Source organism: Apostichopus japonicus, chromosome 11 (assembly GCF_037975245.1).
Source record: "Apostichopus japonicus isolate 1M-3 chromosome 11, ASM3797524v1, whole genome shotgun sequence".
Classification (NCBI taxonomy): domain Eukaryota; kingdom Metazoa; phylum Echinodermata; class Holothuroidea; order Aspidochirotida; family Stichopodidae; genus Apostichopus; species Apostichopus japonicus.
In genome coordinates this window covers 6,634,071-6,657,316 of record NC_092571.1, presented here as the reverse complement: position 1 = coordinate 6,657,316, position 23,246 = coordinate 6,634,071, and the positions used below count along the sequence as shown (strand labels likewise).

The 23,246-nt window shown below is 37.1% G+C and overlaps 1 protein-coding gene across 4 annotated transcripts in view; it reads right to left on the bottom strand.

The window, feature by feature from the left end:
* LOC139976031 (polyamine-transporting ATPase 13A3-like) overlaps window positions 1–23,246 on the bottom strand; it is a 77,793-nt gene that overhangs the window by 15,857 nt on the left and 38,690 nt on the right. For 3 of the 4 annotated variants that reach the window (XM_071984422.1, XM_071984419.1, XM_071984420.1), the window contains exons 4-20: window positions 22,355–22,413; window positions 20,359–20,509; window positions 18,219–18,295; window positions 12,584–12,661; window positions 11,647–11,716; window positions 10,460–10,597; window positions 10,088–10,172; window positions 9,743–9,874; window positions 9,269–9,445; window positions 8,828–8,938; window positions 7,149–7,195; window positions 6,107–6,295; window positions 5,317–5,378; window positions 4,499–4,640; window positions 3,398–3,508; window positions 1,682–1,847; window positions 587–707 (exon numbers count right to left, since the gene is read on the bottom strand). In XM_071984422.1, coding sequence (XP_071840523.1) covers window positions 587–707; window positions 1,682–1,847; window positions 3,398–3,508; window positions 4,499–4,640; window positions 5,317–5,378; window positions 6,107–6,295; window positions 7,149–7,195; window positions 8,828–8,938; window positions 9,269–9,445; window positions 9,743–9,874; window positions 10,088–10,172; window positions 10,460–10,597; window positions 11,647–11,716; window positions 12,584–12,661; window positions 18,219–18,295; window positions 20,359–20,509; window positions 22,355–22,413 — 1,916 coding nt within the window. The remainder of the gene's footprint in view (window positions 1–586; window positions 708–1,681; window positions 1,848–3,397; window positions 3,509–4,498; window positions 4,641–5,316; window positions 5,379–6,106; window positions 6,296–7,148; window positions 7,196–8,827; window positions 8,939–9,268; window positions 9,446–9,742; window positions 9,875–10,087; window positions 10,173–10,459; window positions 10,598–11,646; window positions 11,717–12,583; window positions 12,662–18,218; window positions 18,296–20,358; window positions 20,510–22,354; window positions 22,414–23,246) is intronic. The other variant, XM_071984421.1, reaches the window with a different exon arrangement.

The window sequence follows — 23,246 nt, the reverse complement described above, 5'->3', positions numbered from 1 at the left end:
ACGAATGTAAATATGACGTGTTTTGTGCTGGATCTGGCCATCATCGTCATCATCAGCACCACCACAGCCATCGTCATCATCAGCACCACCACAACCATCGTCATCATCAGCACCACCACCACAACCATCATCATCATCATCATCATCATCATCATCATCATCACAACCACCACCACAACCATCGTCATCACCACCACCACAACCATCTTCATCATCACCACCACAATCATCGTCATCACCACCACCACAACCACAACCATCGTCATAATCACCAACACCACAACCATCGTCATCACCACCACAACCATCGTCATCCTTTTCATACTAATGGTGAACCGCGCAATTTAAATAAAACACAACAGACAAAACCAAAAACCTTTACTCGCTACACAAATGACTGAACTAGTGATCTTACAGGACTTATTCATCACATCGGTGTCATATAGGAAGAGACATAATGTCTACAACAATATGAAATTAGGAACTCATTCATCATCCTATTTCTTCGCATGCTTGGCTCGCTGGTTCGAACGAAATTTAATTTGGGAAACGAGAAATATGTAGGTCTTGTATTTTGATGCTTTACCTTTCCAGCCCCTGGGCTTGCTCATATGTAACGTTCTGTGCCAATGGTTTCCAAGCCATAGCAAGTACTCTCAGTCCGTTCATGGTGTGCTCTTTCAATGCATCATTAAAGTTGTCGGGAACTGAGGGTAGAGTCACAATAACTGTTGTTGAGCAACTTATTGTTACAACTTATAGATGGATGGGTGAATGGATAGACGGGCGATTGTAAAAGTGAATAGATGGGTGGATGGATGGGTAGATGAATGGGTGAATAGGTGGATGAATGGAGGGATGTGTGAATGTATAGATGGGTAAATGAAGACTTGATGGATACATTGGTGAATGGGTAGATGAAAGGATGGATTGCTGGATGTGTGAATGGATTTATAGATAGATGGAAGGATGGATTGGTACAATGCATTATTAAAGTTGTAGGGAACTGAAGTTAGATTTACATTTAAAGTTGTTGAGCAAACTTATTGTTACAATTTAGAGGTCGATGGATGAATGGATAGATTGATGGATTGGTGAATGAATAAATAGGGGGATGGGTGGATTTGTAGATGAAAGAATGGATGGATGGATGGGTGAATAGGTTGATGAATGGATGTATGTGTGAATGGATTGATAGATAGATGGGTCGATCAAGGATGGATTGCTGCATGGATTGGTACAATACATCATTAAAGTTGCAGTGAACTGAATATAGAGCTACAATAATCGATGTTAAGCCAACTTATTGCTACAACTAATGGATGGGTAAATAAAAGGATGGATAGTTAGATGTATGGATGGATTAACGAATGGATGGATTGACAAATGTATGGATTGATGGATGTTTGAATTGTTACATGAAAAAGATGGATGAATTGATATATTGCAGGATGGTTGGATAGATGAATGAAAGGATGACCGGATGTGTGCATGGATTGATTGAAGGATGTGACAATGGATAGATGGGTGGATGAAGGATTCGATGACTTGATGAATGGTTGAGTGGGTGAAGCGATGGATGAATGGATAGGTGTGTGAAGATTGATAGATAGATGGGGCGATGAAAGGATGGATTGGAAGGGTATAGATGGATTGTCGGATAGATGTTGTGAAAACTTACTGCTCTCTTCCAAGCATAATGAGGCAACGATCTCCGGTGCACCTTTAACAAATACGTCGAAAGTGTTAGAGCCCAGAGTTTGCGTGATTACGCTCATTCGCTTAAGATTCGACGAAAACGTGAACTGCCTGATGACACCAATTTGATGAGCAGGGAGCACTGGCATCTGCAAAAATGAGTATGTTATGGCAGGACATGTCCGGTGTTGCGTCGAAAATGCTTAATCTAGTAATGAAGTTACATTTAGTATATTTACTACCACTTTAGCAGTAGGAATTACTTTCCTGTCTAACTAGATCTGAATAGTAACAGTTTTATCGAGCTACAAAGGTAACTTCTTCTAAAAGGTGAAACTTAATTTACAGTAGCTCCTAAAGTTGCATAATTAGAGTACTTACTAGTCGGTATCCATTTGTTATGTCAGCGGCATTGTACATAGGCCTTGCGTGGTTGATAGGAATTGTTTCCAAAATTAACGTCAATAACATTAATTAAGGTCTATACCATGTCTACTGCGATTATTCTAATGGTAGAAAAGGAGGAGGTGCGGGTTCACCTACCCCTCTTTAATATAATGTAAGGAAGGAGGATTACTTACCGTCCGTTTATTCTAATGGAAGAGGAGGAACGCGTATCTTCCCTTTATTCTAATGATGCCGGAGGTTGGGGTTTACTTACCCCCCCCTTTATTATGATGTAAAGGAGGAGGATTACTTACTGTCCCTTTATTCAAATGGAAGAGGAGGACCGCGTATCTTCCCTTTATTCTAATGATGCCGGAGGTTGGGGTTTACTTACCCCCCCCCCTTTATTATGATGTAAAGGAGGAGGATTACTTACTGTCCCTTTATTCAAATGGAAGAGGAGGACCGCGTATCTTCCCTTTATTCTAATGATGCCGGAGGTTGGGGTTTACTTACCCCCCCCCCCTTTATTATGATGTAAAGGAGGAGGATTACTTACTGTCCCTTTATTCAAATGGAAGAGGAGGACCGCGTATCTTCCCTTTATTCTAATGATGCCGGAGGTTGGGGTTTACTTACCCCCCCCCCCTTTATTATGATGTAAAGGAGGAGGATTACTTACTGTCCCTTTATTCAAATGGAAGAGGAGGACCGCGTATCTTCCCTTTATTCTAATGATGCCGGAGGTTGGGGTTTACTTACCCCCCCCCCTTTATTATGATGTAAAGGAGGAGGATTACTTACTGTCCCTTTATTCAAATGGAAGAGGAGGACCGCGTATCTTCCCTTTATTCTAATGATGCCGGAGGTTGGGGTTTACTTACCCCCCCCCCTTTATTATGATGTAAAGGAGGAGGATTACTTACTGTCCCTTTATTCAAATGGAAGAGGAGGACCGCGTATCTTCCCTTTATTCTAATGATGCCGGAGGTTGGGGTTTACTTACCCCCCCCTTTATTATGATGTAAAGGAGGAGGATTACTTACTGTCCCTTTATTATAATTGAGAGGAGGAGTACTTGCCGACCCTTTATTCTAATAGAAGAGTATCAATTATCTTGCCTTTATTCTTAAGGTAGAGGAGGAGAAAGATCGCTTACCTTATACCTTTATGATAATGGAGGAGGAGGATCACTTACCTTCCCTTTATTATATTGGAGAGGAGGTGTACTTGCGACCCTTTGTTCTATAGCAGGAGAGTATCAATTATCTTCCCTTTATACTTATCGTAGAGGAGGGGAAAGATCACTTACCATTCCTTTACGAGGTGAGTCGTTGTTGTTGCCATTGCTGGTGTCCATAACAATTGTTGGCATAAAATGAGAGAATCCTGTCCTCTCGGATTCCGTCGGCTCCTTCAGATTCTGTGAGGAAACCATTAAAGATATCTTACATGTGAATTGGTTGTAAAGCCAAATGAAAATGATATAATCTTCATTCAAACTCCATATCAAACACGAACCAAGCCATCCCCAAGTCATTTTGAAACTATTGTATATAGTAAGTATAATCACAGAATATTGACGATGTACGTCTGCCAAAATTACGGTTCATTCGCAAAAATCAATCGAATTAAACTGCACAGTGAACAATTTTCGCTGGACTCAGTAAAGTCAGATTTAACTGTGCCCAGCGACGCAACCGTGCACCTTTTTGCCGTCCAGGGGAGGGTGTATGGGAGGGCTGTCACCTGCACTTTGAGAAATTTTGGCAATACTTAGGGTGCTAAGACGCTAACTGTGTCATGCGAACGGCTCGCTCTGTTAAGTTATTTTGCCACAGATAGTATTTCTCGTCAAAACGTCATAAATATGATAATCTCCGTTTTGAACAGTTGCAGCCATCTTGTAATCATCGATAATTTTCAGATGTTTGACGCTTTGCACACATAGCGTATCTCGTCAAATGTCCATGTTTTTCGTAAACAGTTTAATACATCTGCCTTCGTATGCCAGTAATGTTGTGTTTTGTTGTGTACACAAGCAAGAAATGTTTTCGTTTTACTTTTTCATTCACTGCCCTCCGCGAATGGGCAAAACATTTTGACAAAAAGTACATCGACAGGATAACAGTAGCACCGACAAACATATTGTTTACACCATCGAGATTGAATGCATGTAATAAGGTTTAAGATTAAAATATATGGTTAATGAGATATACGGTAATGTATCAATTTCGGACAGCACCGAAATAAAACTGAGTTCAGGAAGTCTAGAAATAGGCCACCTTCATTCATGAATACCAATGTATACTAACATGAAACCAATCATAATTTTCAGAAAATTTATATCACAGACCTATATTGTCTCAATCCATAACCAAAAGAAAACTATTTAAAAAAATGTAGGACGAACCCATTTGATTGACTGGAACATTTGTAGATCCAGCGGGTCCCCACGAATTTCTCCGTCGATGACCGTCAAAGAATGACAAGTGGCCATGCCAGCGGTAAATGGACCAAATGTGAGGGTACTAGGGTCGTTAATTAGAACAAATCTGGCACATTGAAAGAAAATTAATTGTAACATATCATTTAAGTGCATGAGAATCAAACAGATTAAATCTGCACAAAAAATGATAAGGAGAATTTGGATATATTTAGAAAGGGTTTGTTTGGATAAGTATAGGCCTACACACCTTCATGACAACCCCATGTTTATTGTACTGAACGCGACCTGACGTAAACATAACTTATTGTATAATATTACCTATATACACATGCTTCACTTGTACATTTTCGAAGCATAATCGACGAACATATATCCAGTGGGCTTAATTATTTTAAAAGATTTCAATATATCACCACCTCATAAATAAGTTCAGCCGATAACTACGGTATACGTATCGCATGCAGTATAGAACGTCCAGAAGTTATAACTGGAGGAAACTCGGTAATTATCATTATATCTATCTCTAGGACTTGAACTTGGATTAACTGACGTCCAAGAACACATTCAAAAGCTAACTTTACTGAAATTAGAGATTAATATCTTCGATCGGATAGAGGCACAATTCAAGAGCTACAAGGTAGAGAAGAAACCCGTATTTATTCAATGTGGATTGCGAAAGTAACAAGTTAGGAAATTTCATACCCATTTCTAAAATTTCAAGTTGTTACCATAAATACATTTCTTTAGTACGTAATAGAGTATACACTGAAATGAGTACGTACGAGTCTTTGTTAATTGGCGAGACTGCCAGTAGTTCAAGGTGGTCCTCTGTCAGAGTTCCAGTCTGTAATGGTGCATACAAATACAGTTATTAAAATAACATTTAAAGCGGTCGGTCATGTTTTATTGCATAGCCATCATCCATATTCTACCACATTCACCAAGTGCTCCACACAAAGACCTGACTAAAGACACATTTATGTGTATTCATTCATGTAAGCTAGGCTATGCATTGATAGCGTACCCTGTATCAGCCCTAGGCCTAGGTATACATGATGTGCAATCTTTCATGTAAGCTATGCTAGGCATAGGTAGCGTACCCTGTATGAGCCCTATTCCTAGGTATGCCTGATGTGTATTCTTTCATGTAATCTAGGCTATAGGCATAGGTATACCTGGTGTGAAATTCTTTTGGACCATGTTTACGAGTTGACGTTTACAGACATTCTCGGGGTAGTGTATGTGTGACTTTAGGACAATATATTTACTATATACTTGATTTCATTCATTGCTCATTCAGTTAGCTAATGCTAAACTCTCATTCTTTGCCTTCTATCGTCTACCTTTTAAGAAAAAGTCGCCCAGGAAATAACCTGGGCACGAAAACCAAACTACCAAACGACTGATCCGCTCTCAACCCCAGTCCCCTTGCATCGGGACTGTGACTGTGTGATCATCGTCGTGTGCATCACCATTCCACTCGAAAGGGAGCAGATACTACACATGATCTTATCGAATAAAATGACGAAACATGGTTATAGAAGAGAAATCAACTTTAAGAAAAAAAATCACCTTATCAAAGCAAATAAGATCCAGCATGCCGCTAACATTAATTCGCTGTGGACTAATGCAGTAGATGTTCCTCTTCCGCAATCTCTGTTGCGCAAACACCATGCCTATTGTAAGGGCAGCAGGTAAGGCTGGAGAAACGGCGATGGTAAATACATCCAGGGCTTTCAAGATTATATCTTTTACAGTCGCCTATAAGAATAAACCATTTTCATTAACATATCTTGCTGTGTAAATATGACTATTACAGATAAAATGGTTTAGATTGTAAACAATTGAACTTCGAAATCCTATTATTCGTAGTGTGACGGACATATAGCAGAGTCCATTAAATTGCGAAATTTCTTGTCTTTGGCCAACCTGTGGCTGTAAACTGACGTTTTACTGCAAGAATATATGTTTCTCACGGATGGTAACATTGCAACATATTAACCAATCAGAGTCAAGGTATATACATAAGGGATAGGTGGGTTGTAGATTGACAATTATACTAGTACATTGTAATTTATTTTAAACTTTTATAGTTTCTTTAACTTTTGCAAACATTTCTTTCCATAGTTTGGGTAAAGATATGAATGTAGTACTTTGATATCACAGTTAGGGTTAATACTGATAACTTATTCAGGGCATTTTAAGAGTGTTCCCGAAAGCCGTTGTTGCACCCTTGTCATATTGTTTTAGTTAAGAAGACATCGCTACTAATCCTTAACCCTTCTGTTTGAGATAAATTGATTTTGTTTTTAATATTGAAATATAATATATCACTTTCTGTGGTAAACAATTCATGATCGATAGGATAGTTGGAAATTACTCAGGCGTTTTCATCGGAGATAATATAAAGATATTATTACTTTAATTGAAATTTAATTCGGAAAATTCAGCTAACTCCTTGCATTTGGCGGGGCATGCGGGGTTCTCAGTTTATGCCAAAAGTATCATTATCTTTTACATATTAATTTTGCGAAGATTTCTCTGCTGGCCTTCCTGCTAGTGCTGTTAAGGACATTTTCATTTTGTAGTCAGGCGGGAGCGTGCTTTTACTTACCTTGTGCAAAATCTTTATTGTTATGACGTAAACGAAGCCAAACATCGCTGCGAAGAATGAGAGTCAATAGTAACGATAATTTTTAACCAGAAAACGAAAACATTTAGTGGTTCCGATGCCTGAACATATTCATAGTGTGGTAAGCAACACATGTTAATATTCATGAACTTGTGCAAACCAACATGAAGAGGATTATATATTGACTAATGCGGCAACATATAAAGGAAGGTAACAAGGAATCATTTATCATGTTGACAAAGTCTATTTAGTGATACATTCTAAAAAAAAATGTACGGTACATGCATGAATATTAATGAGGTCAAGTATATCATGTATCTATATACTAACATTGCATTATCCAAGTACATGTATATAAAAGCTAATTTTAGAGACATATGATTAATAATTTTATGTTCACTGATTAACAATCACGATATGCACACAAAACAGAGCACGGTTGATTGTAATAATGTAGTGTGACAAACCTAATGCCAAGGATGAAAACCATGGAACATTTATTTGTTTTTTTCTTGTTTTTCAAAGCCATTTCTTGCAATTTGATGAATATTAATGATATCAAGGTGGAGATGTCATGAAAATTTACTTATTATGTGCCAACTTCACCATACCAATATGAACCCAATTTTACGTTAAGCCCCGCCCACATATTAATATTAATGAAATGACAACCAAGAACATCATAGCACATCTGCTCATTATGGGGCATCTATCTACCAATTATTATCTTGATTGAACTTGTGGTTGTGAAGATATCGTGTTTAAAAAACCTGGTTTTGAAAATTTCCCATCGAGCCTCACCCACTCATGAATATTAATGAGGTAAAAGTTGTTGTTGCAAAGAACATGTACTTACAATGTACAGTTACATCACCATACCAAGAATGAACTAAAGCGGACATGGTTCAAGAGATATCGACACTTAAAAATGTTATTTTATGCCCCGCTCACTCGTTAATATTCAAGAGATGGGAACCACCAACATCATGGGACATCTATACCTACCAAATATGACATTGATTCAATTTGTGGTTGGTGTTATATCGTGTTTACAAGCTAGCCGTCACATCCACAAACACACACACATGCTAGCACGATCGCAAAGGTTACTGAGCCTTCGGCATCGTAACCAAAAATGCAGTTTAATTTTGACTATTGAGGATTCAATAACATTCATGTGCCTGTTCGGCAAAGTACGATATTGGCATATCCACTTCATATTCCTTTCTGCAGTGTAATTGTAAATGTAACAGACGAAAAGATTGTTTCAATGGTTGTAGTAAGGGTTATCTCATGCATGCTGCAACATACCACAATGTGATAACATACGTTGATGATGTTGAAACAAGCGATAATCACATGTGCAATTGTATTTCTTTTCCCCGCTATTATTTACATTCGCCGATAAACAAACTATTAAACTTTCAAATGAATAGTTCGACTATATACCTATATACCCCCATGATTCAAATCAGTGCCGTAGTGGAAGACGAATGAGCCATTTAAACACTATCGTCAAGTTAACTAGTTTTACGATTTTTCTAGAATCCCAAATGCTGGTATCCTTACCCTGCATGTGTCATGTATAGCCCATGTGCCACTCGGTAATATGGTCCTAATAATTCACTGAAAAGTCAAACGTATATGGAACATTATCTTACCAACTGCGGCCAACACTAGAATGAATTTCATAGCATCACGATACAATTTGAAGTCCATTGGTTTAGGGTAAAGTATAGACCTCACTAGCATCCCTTTCGTTGTGGTGAAACCTAGATGGGGAAGAGGCATTTTAAGTAATTTAAAAAAGGAGTAAAAGTAGCGAGACTTCATGTAGAACAATTGTATTACTGTGATGGTCTGGCGAACTCTTTCCTTGAATTTCACTTTGGCCTGGGCAGGGATTTGTATTGTAATACATCATGCCTGTACTGTATGAGACAATTAATCATATTTGGATGCTGTACGCCACATAAGCCTCTAGGATATTAACCGGTTCTTCAATATATAAGAAATCGTGATTGTCATTGCTTTCTCATATTTCAAATGTAACTTAGGTGGTTGGCAGGGCAACTCCAGTTTGCATATCATATCGAACTCACCTGTGCGGATAACAACAGCGAGAACTGACTTTTTCCCAATACGTCGGCTTTGTATGACTTGTGTACCGCAGAATAAGGTGTGGCGTTTGTGATTTTCGGGATTAAACATCATAGGTGGACTATCGAGTGGGATGGGTGGGTTTGGTAGTGGTGTCTTGGTTATTGGGACGGATTCACCTGTTAAAATATTATTGAAAACCAATCAACTGATCATTCAATTACCGCCTTTTTTTTACAAAAGTCTTTTACTTGGTTATTAAATACATATATTTGAAGCCATGCACACACGAATCAGTCTACAATTTTTGTGCAAATCAATCCTTTCTGTAATAAAATACTTAAAGATAAAAACGGCATGTCGAATTCTTTATACATTCCGCAACAGACTTCAACAAGTCCATACCATGCATAATCACCAGGCATCTAAATCTATGGTGTTTAGTTAAGAGAACTTAGAAGGGATATGATCTGTACCTGTTAACATGCTTTCATTGACGATGCAGTTTCCGCTTATCAAAACAGCATCGCAACTCATTTGGCTTCCTCTTAGTGGTAGCTGTATTACGTCTCCGGGTACCAGATCAGTCTCACGAATAAGTTCGAACACTGTAAATGGGAATTTACAATGTAGTTATTGATGAAAGACAATATATTTGCAGAGAAGAGAGGGGCGCAAGGGGGGGGGGGGGTCATCGCTTAATGGTAGCGTTTTATAACACGTGTCAGCAATTTTTTTTTTACTTATTGCACACTTGTCAGCTTGTGGTTGAACAGCTGGTAAAGAACCGCCTCCTAATTGTTAAGTCTTTGTTGACTTACCGCTATCGTCATCCACGTTATCTTTCGCTCTTAGTACACGCACTTTCCCTTCTGACCTAACCATCTTACGAAGTGTTGTCGCTTGCTGCAAAAAAAGTGGTGAATCTCATAAAATAGGTTGGTTAGCTAGAACATCTTTACAATGTAACGTACTGAACGTTTTTGGAACGAATAAACGAATTAATAAATTATGCATATCTCTGAAGGATTGGTTTGCTCTCAGCCGAATTCACTTAGACAGACAGTATTATTCCAGGGCGTGAAAGATTGTCTTGGAAAAATCAATAATCCTGCACTATATAGAATGGCACACCCATCTCCAATAACATTCATGCATGTAAACAAGCATATTACTTTAAACAAGGAGTATACCTTTCTTGTGTTATAGACGGTTGCCATAATGGATATCAGGGACATCACGACTATAGCCACAGAGAAGATGATGTAGTTGTATCCGAATATCCACAAACATACGCTATAGATTTGGAACACGTAGAAGGGATTTAAAGCCTGTAAAGAAACAAGAAAAATAAAACTACTATATCCGCATCATATACGATATATTAGTCTAAATACTAGCACTAATAACGTTACTTACATGATACTATTTTATGGTATGTATTAGTACTGGTACTATCATGTTTAAGAACTGATATTGTCATGAACTAGCGTGAATACGTTCATCGGCTAGTGCTCCTACTATAATGTACAAACAATGATTCTATAATGTACAAACACTGATACTATTATGTACTAGCACTGATAATATTATGTACTAACACTGATACTACCATGTACAAGCATTGATACTATTATGTACTAGCACTGATACTATCATGTACTAGCATTGATACTATAATTCACTAGCACTGTTACATATATAATGAACGAGTGCAGATAATGTCATGAAATAGCACTGATACTACCATGTTCTAGCACTGATACTATTATATACTAGCACTGATACTCTCCTGTGCTAGCAATGATACTAGCATGTACCAGCACTGATAATATCATGTATATGCACTGTTAATATCATGTACTAGCACTGATAGTATAATGTACTAACTTTGATACTATCATGTACTAGCACTGATACTATCATGAACAAGCACTGATACTATTATGTACTAGCGCTGATATTATCATGTTCTAGCCATGATACTATCATGTACTAGCACTAATACTATTATTTTCTAGAGCTGATACTATACTAGCACTGATACTATCATGTACTAGCGCTGATAATATCATGTACAAGCACTGATAGTATCATGTATCGGCGCTGATACTATCATTTACTAGGGCCGATACTATCCTAGTGCTGATACTATACTAGCACTGATACTATATCATGTACTAACACTGATAATATCGTGTACTAGCGCTGATACTATCTTATACTGGTGCTGTACTATGATTGGCGCCGATACAATCATGTATCGGCGCGGTCTAACATTAATAAAGTTACATCAGTTACTTGTTCACATAATAGTTTGAGTTTCACAACAACGAACGGGCACTAATAGTAATGGGCATTAAGTGAAATAATTGAATACCTCTTGAAATATTAGCACAGGAATCGTCTTCAATTCTACGAATATTTCATTCCTTCCGTATATCTGCCTCCTAAGCCAAACAAGGCAAGGAAAATAGAAGAGAGAATGTTTTCAGTTATAATGTTCGCAAACTAACAGTAATTTATCATACTACCATGGACTATTTACATATAATATTTACTGGCACAGTTCTCCTCCTAGCAATAGTTCCATCAAAACTACAAAATTTTGGTAAGAATATTTCTTTCCGCTAATTTCTTACGTAGCTGATCCTACATAATCCTGTACATAAAACTGTACCAAACGTAAAACCAATGTTTCTCACAATTACACATTCTGCAAATACTGCACTTACTGCACATACTGCACACACTGCACATACTGCACACACTGCACATACTACACAAACTGCACATACTGCACATACTACACAAACTGCACATACTGCACATACTACACAAACTGCACATACTGCACATATTGCACATACTGTACAAAATGCACATACTACACATACTACACAAACTGCACATACTGCACATACTGCACATACTGCACACACTGCACACACTGCACATACTGCATAAACTGCACATACTGCACATACTGCACAAACTGCACATATTGCACGTACTGTACAAACTGCACATACTACACATACTACACAAACTGCACATACTGCACATACTGCACACACTGCACATACTGCATAAACTGCACATACTGCACATACTGCACATACTACAAAAACTGCACATACTGCATAAACTGCACATACTGCATAAACTGCACATACTGCACATACTGCACACACTACACAAACTGCACATACTGCACATATTGCACATACTGTACATAATGCACATACTACACATACTGCACATACTGTGACGATGACGTATCACCTGTTTGTAAATATAAATATTAGTCAACAAACCTTTGTTGCTGCTCTTTCTCAGAAAATCCCGTAAACGTTCGATAAAAGTCGGCACACGGTACATTTTCCTCTAAGCCCCTATAAGAGAATAGCGTACATAATGGTAAACACACATGGGCTTTTGTGTGTGAAATATTGATATACCAGTATGCAGATGTGCCATACTTTAGCATGATATGTTCCATTTTCTAAAACTATCATAAAATGTGTTGACCTCGAGCAATTGAACAATTTTCTTCAAAATGTTTAATTTACAACATATCACAACTTTGGCAGAAAATATGAATTGACGAGATATACAATCAGTTGTCAATTAAAAATTTTGCAGAAAGTTGTTCAATTGCTCAGATGGAATGAAGTGAACAATTGAACATTTTGCAGAAAATTGTCGAATTGACGACATATTATAAGTTGTCATTAGAAAATTTTGCAGAAAATAGTTTAATTGCTCAGTTGGAATGAAGTGAACAGTTGAATATTTTTCAGAAAAATGTTGAATTGACAAGATCTGATAAGTTGTCAATTAAACATTTTGCAGAAATGTTCAATTGCTGAGTTAAAGCAACTGAGCAATCCAACATTTTTTCTGATTTTTGATATGATATTACCTTGTTGTCTAAACAATTTACTGAAAAATGTTGACTTATTGGGGCAAACTTTTCTTATGTTGATGGCACTTTTAAGCTTCCGTATATATGTCTTGTTGAATGTTATATCAGGGAACTGCTACTTGGGAACTAACTCTTCAAAATTCTTCTAAACCATCTTTAAGTCAGTCAACAAGATCATTACCAGTGACCAATTGCTTTAACTAGTTTACTTCCTAGAGATCATAACAGTTTTGTTATATGTGTCAGAATCGGCTAATATATGAAGTCTGCCACCAGAATGGACATCCATGCATTTCTAGCAGTAAGAAAATATTGTGGCCATTTCTGTCAATACATCTATAGATGATCAGATAATGGTTGACCTGTTGTTAGGGTCAAGCGGTGAAAATTGAGAAACTGACATCAGCTTACTGTCTGTATTTAATGGTCTGAAGGAAATCACCTTTCAATTGTTCTTTGCAGATAAACTTTGACCTGCTGGTTAGCTGAAATTAGCAGGCGCGTATCCAGGGGGGCGTTGGGGGCGCGCGCCCCCCGGGTAAGGAAAAGAGAAGAGAAAAAAAGAGAAGAAAAAAGGGAAAAGGAGGGGGGGAAAAAGAAAAGGAGGAGATGAAGGAAGGGAAAAGAAAAAGAAAAAAGAGAGAAAAAGGAGAAAAGGAGGGAGTAGAAGATAGCCAAGACCTCGGGAAGAGAAAGAGGAACAGTCATAGTTAAAGCGCTGATCCCTACTATATACACAGGGTAGCCAGTGACAGATCAAGGATTACGGAGGGGGTGTGCGCCTCACCCTACTCCTTACACCGACAACTCCATTTTTGACGTTTCCATTTTTCCTCTCTCACTAATGTATCTATATAAATACTATACATGGTCTATCATTACGCGTGTGTGTGTATGGACGCCTTAAACAATTGTGCTATATGGAACCAACTGTGGCTGGTCTTGAACTCGACCGAGTCGTCGGGGAACATGACGCATTTCGGGAATGTGGCGACCGCCCCCCCCCCCCCCCACCGAGCAAATTTTCTTTATGACATTGCTAGTAATTTCAAAATAGACAATGCTTAGATGCAATTTACAAGGCCTGGGAAGTGTCATTTCCAGCGATCTGGGAGGCATTTTCGGCCAAAATTTTTATTGTACGCTTCGCGCCAACTCATGGTGGCGCTTCGCTTAGATAGTTTGCCTACAGGCTTCGCCCCTCCCTTGGCAATTACTCGCTACACGCCTGTTCGAATTTGTAAAGCAAAGAGCAGATATAACATCATATCAGTGAGCATTGAAATGCATGTTCCAAGATGAACAGCCTCAAAAACTGTCTATGTGTGTAGTCAAAGGCGTAGGAGCCCAATTGGATTTGGGGGCTGTAATGACTTGCCCGAAAAAAAAGCCGAAATTTTTCGCGCAAGAAGCGCGCATTCAACATATCGATGTTAATATCATATAAGCAAGCATCGGTCATTACATTGCATGGCATCGTGTACCTTACGGTCCGTGAAAGTTGCACAGTATACCGCCGGATGCTAATGTAAACAACCAAATGTCTTATGTAGATGGAGAAAAAACATACAGATCCATTTATGTCAAAACTCTCTTTCACAAAGGTAATGTCGGCCAAGCTTAGAACTTTATTTTAATTACCAAGGAGATCATTTTTAAGCTATTCATTGCTATTTATTTTTCTTTCAGTAGGTGCCCGAAAAAATTGCTTGCGGGGGGGGGGGGGAGGGGGCAGCAGCCCCGCCTCCTACGGGACCTACGCCTATGTGTGTAGTGTTCGGTTTCGATATACCTCATATCGGAAATATCTGCTATTTTTCATTTCCTTCAACCAAGTTTTATAATAGCCATTATAAGAGGTTGCAATATTTCTACACCAAGAAATTAACTGTGTCTGAACTTTCCAAAATTTCCTCACCAACATTCTTCATCATAATTTCCTCTACTCGTGCAATTTCGACCTGTCTGTTAGGGGCTGAAGGAGGTTTTTCTATATTGGATGTCCATAGATTGAATTTTGTGCAACATTATGGGTATGTTTTGAAATGATTTTATTCACGAGAAATGTGAATTTTCAAATTCTCAACAAATAATGGGCTTAAAACCTTCAAAAGTGGGGCTTTCGGATATTGTGGGCCGTGACGTAGAATCACCTACAAAAGCAATGATCCATAGGACATGCAATGTGGTCGAACATGATGTGTGACTGGTGACAATCTTCGAAAAGGTTATGGATGGAAAAAAACTTTTGGGAAATACTTGGTTCTCAGGCAAAAGTGTACATCTGGTTGCTCATTTTCAAGCCCGAGAAGTGCCATTTCCGGTGATCTGGGGGGTATCAAAACCAGAAATTTTCTTGTACGCTCCGCGCCAACCGATGGTGGCGCTCCGCTTAGATAGTAATTCGCGCCCCCGGGTTAGAAAATCCTGGATACGCGCCTGATTAGCAATGTCATCCTACCTATGTTCCTTATAGTGTTATGGTATGGTGAGAGGGAAATACTACTGAAAGTATGGTATGAAATACTACTGAAAGTAGATGTATATGCAACTTATACACTGTGTTCTGTCAAATACTGGAGCCCTGAAACCAAGACTGGTCATTATGTCATCATTATCTGATGATGTCCCTAAGTCAGAAAAAACTTTGAGTCATCTTTATGAAACTTTGAATGACCTGCTGCGTATTTTTTCCCCAGTATACAGTGATAGAAGTTGCCAACACTCATCAGCATTAGGCGATGAAGATGAATTTCCAAACGGTTTCAAAAATATTTAACCTTGTAAACCGTTATAACCTTGGTGTAAAATATGACGTCAATATTCTCTTTTTATCATGTTTACAATGGATTCAGTATTTCACCTCTGTCGACTTCATATGACGTTTGACCTGCGTAAAAATATGTATAGATTATGCCCATCATCAATAGTAATCTTCCATGCACATATAACCCTTGAACAAATTGTGGTCTTTGAGAAGTAGTTTGCCCATTTTGTTGTTTGTATTACAATTACGCCCATACGAACAGTTAATCTATAGGTACTCTCTGAGCCTAGGTAAGTTAACTGGAGTAATCTTTCGTATTTATCAAGATCGACATTAACAGTTCAGTTTAAATCGAGGAGAAAAACTCCTTACTTTAAAGACTTTCCTTACTATACGATTATTCTATCATGTTTCACTGTTGATATCGTGAAACAAAAGTGCAGATAAATATACGACTTTTACCCGTTATTTCGAAAATCTTTACGTATTCGAAAGTCCTTTTATAATTTCAAATGATTTTTTGGTAATTTCCGTTATTCTTTAACTACTACTGTATGATAAATTCCTTTTTTTTTTTTTTTTTTGAGAGGCTATTAGAATCCGTAGTTTATTTAAAGACGGTGAGACAAGAAGTCTTAACATCGGGTCAAAAACCGTCTTCGAAGGTCATTGGTCGCGGGTATGTTTTAGACTGTTATAAATTTCGACTGTTCGGATGAGTCTAATCTAATGAACCTATTCGTGCAAACCAATCTGCAGATAAGGTCAGTTTAATCATGCGTTCCATCTATGCAGATGTTCTGCACAGTTTTTTAAATACATGAAAAGATTAAAGTCGTCTATCTAGACAGAGTGTAGATAATCCTAACATCGATTCGAAGGGCTGTACATACACATTTCTGCTTGTCGCTTTTGTACAAAAGTCGGTTCTAGGCAGTTAATGTTAATTAATTAATTAATCGTCTACAAAACCTCTATGATTGTTACCAATATAAAGAGGGTATAACGTTAACTATAAAAAACATCCTGAACTACGACACATGTCAATTTAAATATGTCTTGCAGGAAAACATTGTGTTCATTATATAAGTAAGAGAAGACGTTAGGTATATGCTAGGGGCAAAATGTGTTGTTGGCTTTTGTCAGCAATGTTTTACAGCAGATCTTTTAAAGTAAGTGATTATTTCAAGAAATACTCCGTAGAAAAGGCCTTGACGCATGCAGCTCAAAGTAACCTAATATGTATATCTGTATGTGTATGCATGTGTGTGTGTGTTTGTGGTACCGTGTGTGCCTTCAAGATCAAGAAGACAATTTCATTCAGATCCGCATATATTTTGATGTTCCCATCATAAGTCAAATTCCTGCTGGGTCATGCATCTTTGTATGTGGCTACATCTGACTACAGGCGAAAGAATCCACCACATGTCAGACGATAAATAACATGTCTCCCTAATGTATTAATGAACGTTCTTATAGTATGCATTGAATGAACGAAATAACAACTAACAGCTTTATACAAACACGAGCAAACTGTAAAGAAATATACCTCGTAAAGACGAGACCACGGGGCAACTAAGCGGCAAAATGTGACCTGAAGTCACCTTTAAAAACCCCAAAATCATTATTTTCAGGCGGAGTGTATAGCCTAGTGGTTAACGCCGGCGTCTCCCAGTCATGAGATCCGCCCGGTTCGATTCCCCGCCGACAGCAATGTGTGTCGTCTGGCAAGGGTGTTGTTCAATAACAACTTCCTGACATGGACGTTAAATGGATGTGTGCCGAGAGATTGGCTTCGGTCAGCTTGCGAGTCTACAAGCCTCTATGGCTTCTTTCGCGAGTTCCTGCTTGCGGGAAGATCACATATACATACATACATACATACATACATTTTGGAAATGTGTATGACATAAATAGTATATGGAGGGTTAGGAGTGTAGAGAAGTGCAAAGTGCAAATACAGAGTAAAGGAGTGTTAGTTCAGTGGTTAACGCCGGTGCCTTCCAATCATAAGGTCCCCGGTTCGAGTCACTCCAAGATTAATGTATGTCGTCTAATTACAGAGTTGTTGAAAATTGACAATTCATAATCATGGACGTTAAATATGAATGTAAGAGACTGACTTCGGTCAGCTTGCGGCTTTGGTAAGCCAATGATGGCTTCTTCGCGAGTTCCTGCTTGCAGGAGGATCTAAAATACATACATACATACACACATACATACACGCATACACGCATACATGGATAATGTAACTTACCCAAGCCTGTAGAAGAGAGCAATTTCCCTATCCCATATATACATAACTTTCTGGAAGTGGAAAAAGCGAAGTAGCTCCTGTATGGGGATTGAAAAGAGGAGTCAAATGTTACATGCTTTGATTTGATGTCACATTGGCTACAGTATACATTATGCATAAAATTCCTTCAAGACACTTATAGGATTTAATGTTGCGGTTAAAACATTATTCCGTCACGAATCTAAAAAGGGAGATAAGCTATGGTTTCCAAAGACACGTAATTAATAGAGCAAACCAATATAAATGATATTGTTTTTTTTTACCTCTAAATTACAAACTCTGAATTCACCTAGGCGAAATGAACCTTATTAGTTCCCGTATGTTGGTTTCCAATATATGTTATTTTAACATGAATAATTATATTTACGGTTTACATTTTGTGTACTATTTGAAAAGGTTTTATTTGCATCCATGGAATTGCATATCTCATCCCTAAAATTTGGTTACAATTTTGCCTTTAAATTAATGAAGTAATTATTCCTACATCGATATGTCCATTTTGTGATTTGGATACGCGCGTATAATGTCCAAACTGCTGTTTTTCTCACTATTAGGGAAGGGTGGGAGAGGGTTTTGACCTTTGACACCATCATGTGACGGACGTACTACATCCCATGCCTATAGTGACACACACCAACCAAGTTTGACGTTCATTTGGTTTTATAGCTTCTCTCGCAAACGGAAATATCGTGTGGACAAAAGTTATTTGCACTTGCTTAAAAACCTGTGGTTTTGCGTACAAATGTATATGCGTCATTTGTACATTTGCATAAAATTCAGCTGTCGATGGTTTTATTGTAGAGAATAACTAAATATGGCAAACTAAGCAAACTAAGCATCTGTATTCTTTAGCTAGCTGGCGTCCGATTTACTCGCCTTGCCTTCATGTAATATCACAAGACTGAATGGCTATAAAGTAATCCAGTGACTTGATATTGAATTACTTCCAGATATGACTTTTTTAACTGGAGCCGATGGCGGTTTAAATTAGACCGGTTTCAAAATTAACTATACGTCCTTCATCCTCCTTCTCCTCAAGAAACAACACTATGCTGTCGAAGATCATTAAGTCCGATCAAAGATCACGTGTTCTCTAGTAAATACAAACGTGAGTGGCAGTCTTCTCCTCTACCGTTGGATATATTTAAGTCGCAAGGCGCACGTGCAAGTTATCATGGTGACTCAGTATTACACAGTCATACACAATTTCAGTTAGATTTGACCGCGGACAAGATATATTTCTGTTTACTGCAGCTTGACTCATTCACTATAGGCATGTGAATGTTGTCCTTGTGTCGCAGCCCCCCCCCCACCCGCCCATATTTTATTAATTAATTTTTTTAATAGCTATGTCTATATTTTTTTTGCATATCAGAGCATCGTTTGCTTTATATATGATTAAGCACCTACATTTGAATTGAGATGGGAGAGGGCTCTTGATTTCGAGTGTTCGGCAGTAAATGATTAACCAACACTGCAAACATTAGACGTCTTTTCATACTAAATACAGTTCTGAGGGTAGTTAATTGAAATCCAAATCCCTCCTCATCGTTTAAAGGCTTTGTAAACTCCTAATAAGTTTGAAACGTTTTCAATCTTATAAGCAGTGAGGCCAACATGTTGTCACGTGATACGGAGACAACAAATACCATTACGTAGCCTCTGGGGTGGGGAGATGAAAATGTCTACAAACATACGGGAAAGCATCGGTTACCTTGAAGGAATAAGGCTAATTAATTGTAATCATGCCGCTCATTCAGTCGCATTCAACGACCCCGACAAACGATTTCCAAGTTTCATCATCCTCGTTAAACCGATCTTAGTAAGGGGCTATACTGGTTTAATCTTGATGCCACGTTCAGTACTTTATCTGGGAAATATTACGCCTATAAGTGATACTCAATCTTGCATCACATAATTAATAAAGGTTTCGTGTATATACAATCTACAAATACATATACTGAACTTTCACTGTCATTTGCGGTTTCTTGTATACTCAAATTTGGAGTTGTCACGATATTTTCGTTTACGTTTAAAACTGTAATTCTCATTATTTAATGTTTTGTTATATCAGTGTGTGTGATAAAGCAGGTGTACCTACTTGTTCAATTACTTTAAAATTCTTGTTTCGATCTGACGTCATGTCGTTTGGAACAAACTCTACCTTTTCCCCGACATCGGAATTCTCAACCGTAACCTTTACCGAGGGGCTGCCATTGATGCAGTAGTCCTCACGACGGCGTCTCTTTTCTCTGTGAAGGAAAAGACAAAATTCACACAATGCTGCAAATGAAACGATTTTTTCTTATCAACTAAGGCATGGTTTGAATATACACTGATGCTGCCTTGATCATGCATGGCTACATAAATGCCATATGTATAGAAACATCACACACTCACTGTAATGATGTGTTAGTACAATGTGTGATCCACATGTGCCTGTCATGGTTAATTGTGCATTGTTTTATGGTAATAGGCTACAAAGGCATTCACTCAGTATACTTATGAGTATACTCATGCTGTATTACAATAGAAGGCCCTAATTTCGCTAAACTCCAAATTGAATGCAAATATATGCCTACTACAGATTGTCTAAAGAAATCTTTCTTTACCTATAGTCGTTCGTCACGTTGTTTGAACCACTAATTACGTAAAAGAATCAGTAGCATACACGGCATCTATAGAGTCAACTATTAATAAACCCAATGTCAAGAAGTGCGAAGTTACCAACGCAATGGATGATTCACACGAACCACTGAACGATTACCCAGTAACCACGTATGAAAGGTTAAACACAAATTACAAACAAATTTCATTCAAGGAGTTTTAAGACTGGATAAAAAACAGATCGCTCATCCTTTGGATTTAATTAAAAAGCTGACAATTATCAGCAATTACATGGCGCCAGATTTGTATGCCAAGCTCCACCGTGTACAAGATCCACCGTGTATAATACATGCAACGCATCCTATGTATATATATTTAGCTACAGCAAACCACAACATTTTCTTTAGCCAATGTTTCATGTTTTCTAGCATATAACGTATCAAGTATAAGGAGTGTTCATATTTCCTTAACCATTGTTAGCTCACTACTGCATGGGCAAGCAATGACCAATTTTGGTAGAGGAATTCTGCCTTTTTAACCAGTATGTCAACAACCAGCAATGACAGGCGGCATTGCTTTATATATATAAATATATATATATATATATATATATATATATATATATATATATATATATATATATATATATATATATATAAGCATAATATGTAGCTTAGGTCGACAGTTTATGGTATATATATATATATATATATATATATATATATATATATATATATATATATATATATATATATATATATATATATATATATATATATATATATATATATATATATATATATATAAGCATAATATGTAGCTTAGGTCGACAGTTTATGGTATATATATATATATATATATATATATATATATAAATATATATATATATATATATATATATAAATATATATATATATATATATATATATATATATATATATATATATATATATATATATATATATATATATATATAACCTTTTATTCCAGTGACTCTCGTAACTGAATGAAAACCTTGTATGCAGTCAACGAGAGTAATTAAAAGACTTATAAATAACGTACAATTTCGTGTGTGCACTAGATGTTGATACGGATAAAGTTGTATTGGTGCAAAAAAAAAGAAAAAAAAAGAAGCTGTAAATTGTTATTTATTTGTTTCGGATATCAATATTTTGAAGTGTGTATTGCAAAAGATATATTAGATTTACAATTACACACTTTACTGCCATTGACGAGCCACGTATATCTTATTTATGAATTTTACGCTTAGGATTAAAACTTAAAACTTATTATTTCTAAATCGGATATATAGACTACCCTTTAAATTGACTCTGACTTTACAGGGAAAAGATGACATATTGAGTACAGTTTCAAACAAATGAAGGTAATTTATGCAAAATTTATAGTAAATTACTCATTTACTGTACTCGTCTTTAATATAATAATAAGACATCCTAACAAATACATCACCGAGACGTAAAATAACTTACGAGGGTAACTCTATGGGTTCGTTCCGTACAGGGGCTGTGTGCCATCTTTGGTGAACATCCTAGGATAGAAGAAAAATTCTTACAATAGTATGACAGACAATCCTCAAATAGGCATACGTAAAAAATCAGGATCACACTGGGTGAGCCGGAATTGAAACTTATCTTGCAAAACCCTTCCTTTCAGGTTGTTTACCCAGGCAGATTTTACAAATTTCTAACCATATGCGTAGTTTTATACATGGTGATCTCCTTTATGAAGTAAAATAACTGCAATGAATTACCCCTCAGTGTTGTATAGATATAATATGTTAAATATATGACTTAAGGTAGAATTTAGTTTTGATATGTCACAAAAAATGAATGCTAGTACCGTTTCTATAGCTATTTAGGTTTCAAGATATTCACATTTGAATGATGCTCATTTAAGGCTTCCGAGATGATGACGTCAGGTCCTCATTGCATGCCTAAATTTGTTTTAATGATAATCCTTTTGTTTCGTAAATTCTAATAACTCAACGAAAACTAGTTGTCTTAACCTTTCATAAACAATAGACCACACTTGAATAAAATAAAATCCCAGTTTTCATTGACAAAATTTTAACTGAGTATTCATTCCAGTTGAGAGTCTAACGTTTTCCTATCGTGTTTTGTGCTTCATCTGAGAAACTGACCTAATAGTCTTGTGTGCTAAATGCTCAGCTCCAATAGAGGATAATTTCTCAAAAGATAAATCTGTATTTAAACGTATACTACATATCACATTTAAATTTTGTACCTTAAGGCATCCTTACAGTTGAATTAAACCATTTGTACATCCTGAGTGTAATTTAAGATGTATATAACAAAAAAAATTACAAAATAATATCAAATTATTTTCATTTTACCTTTAAGA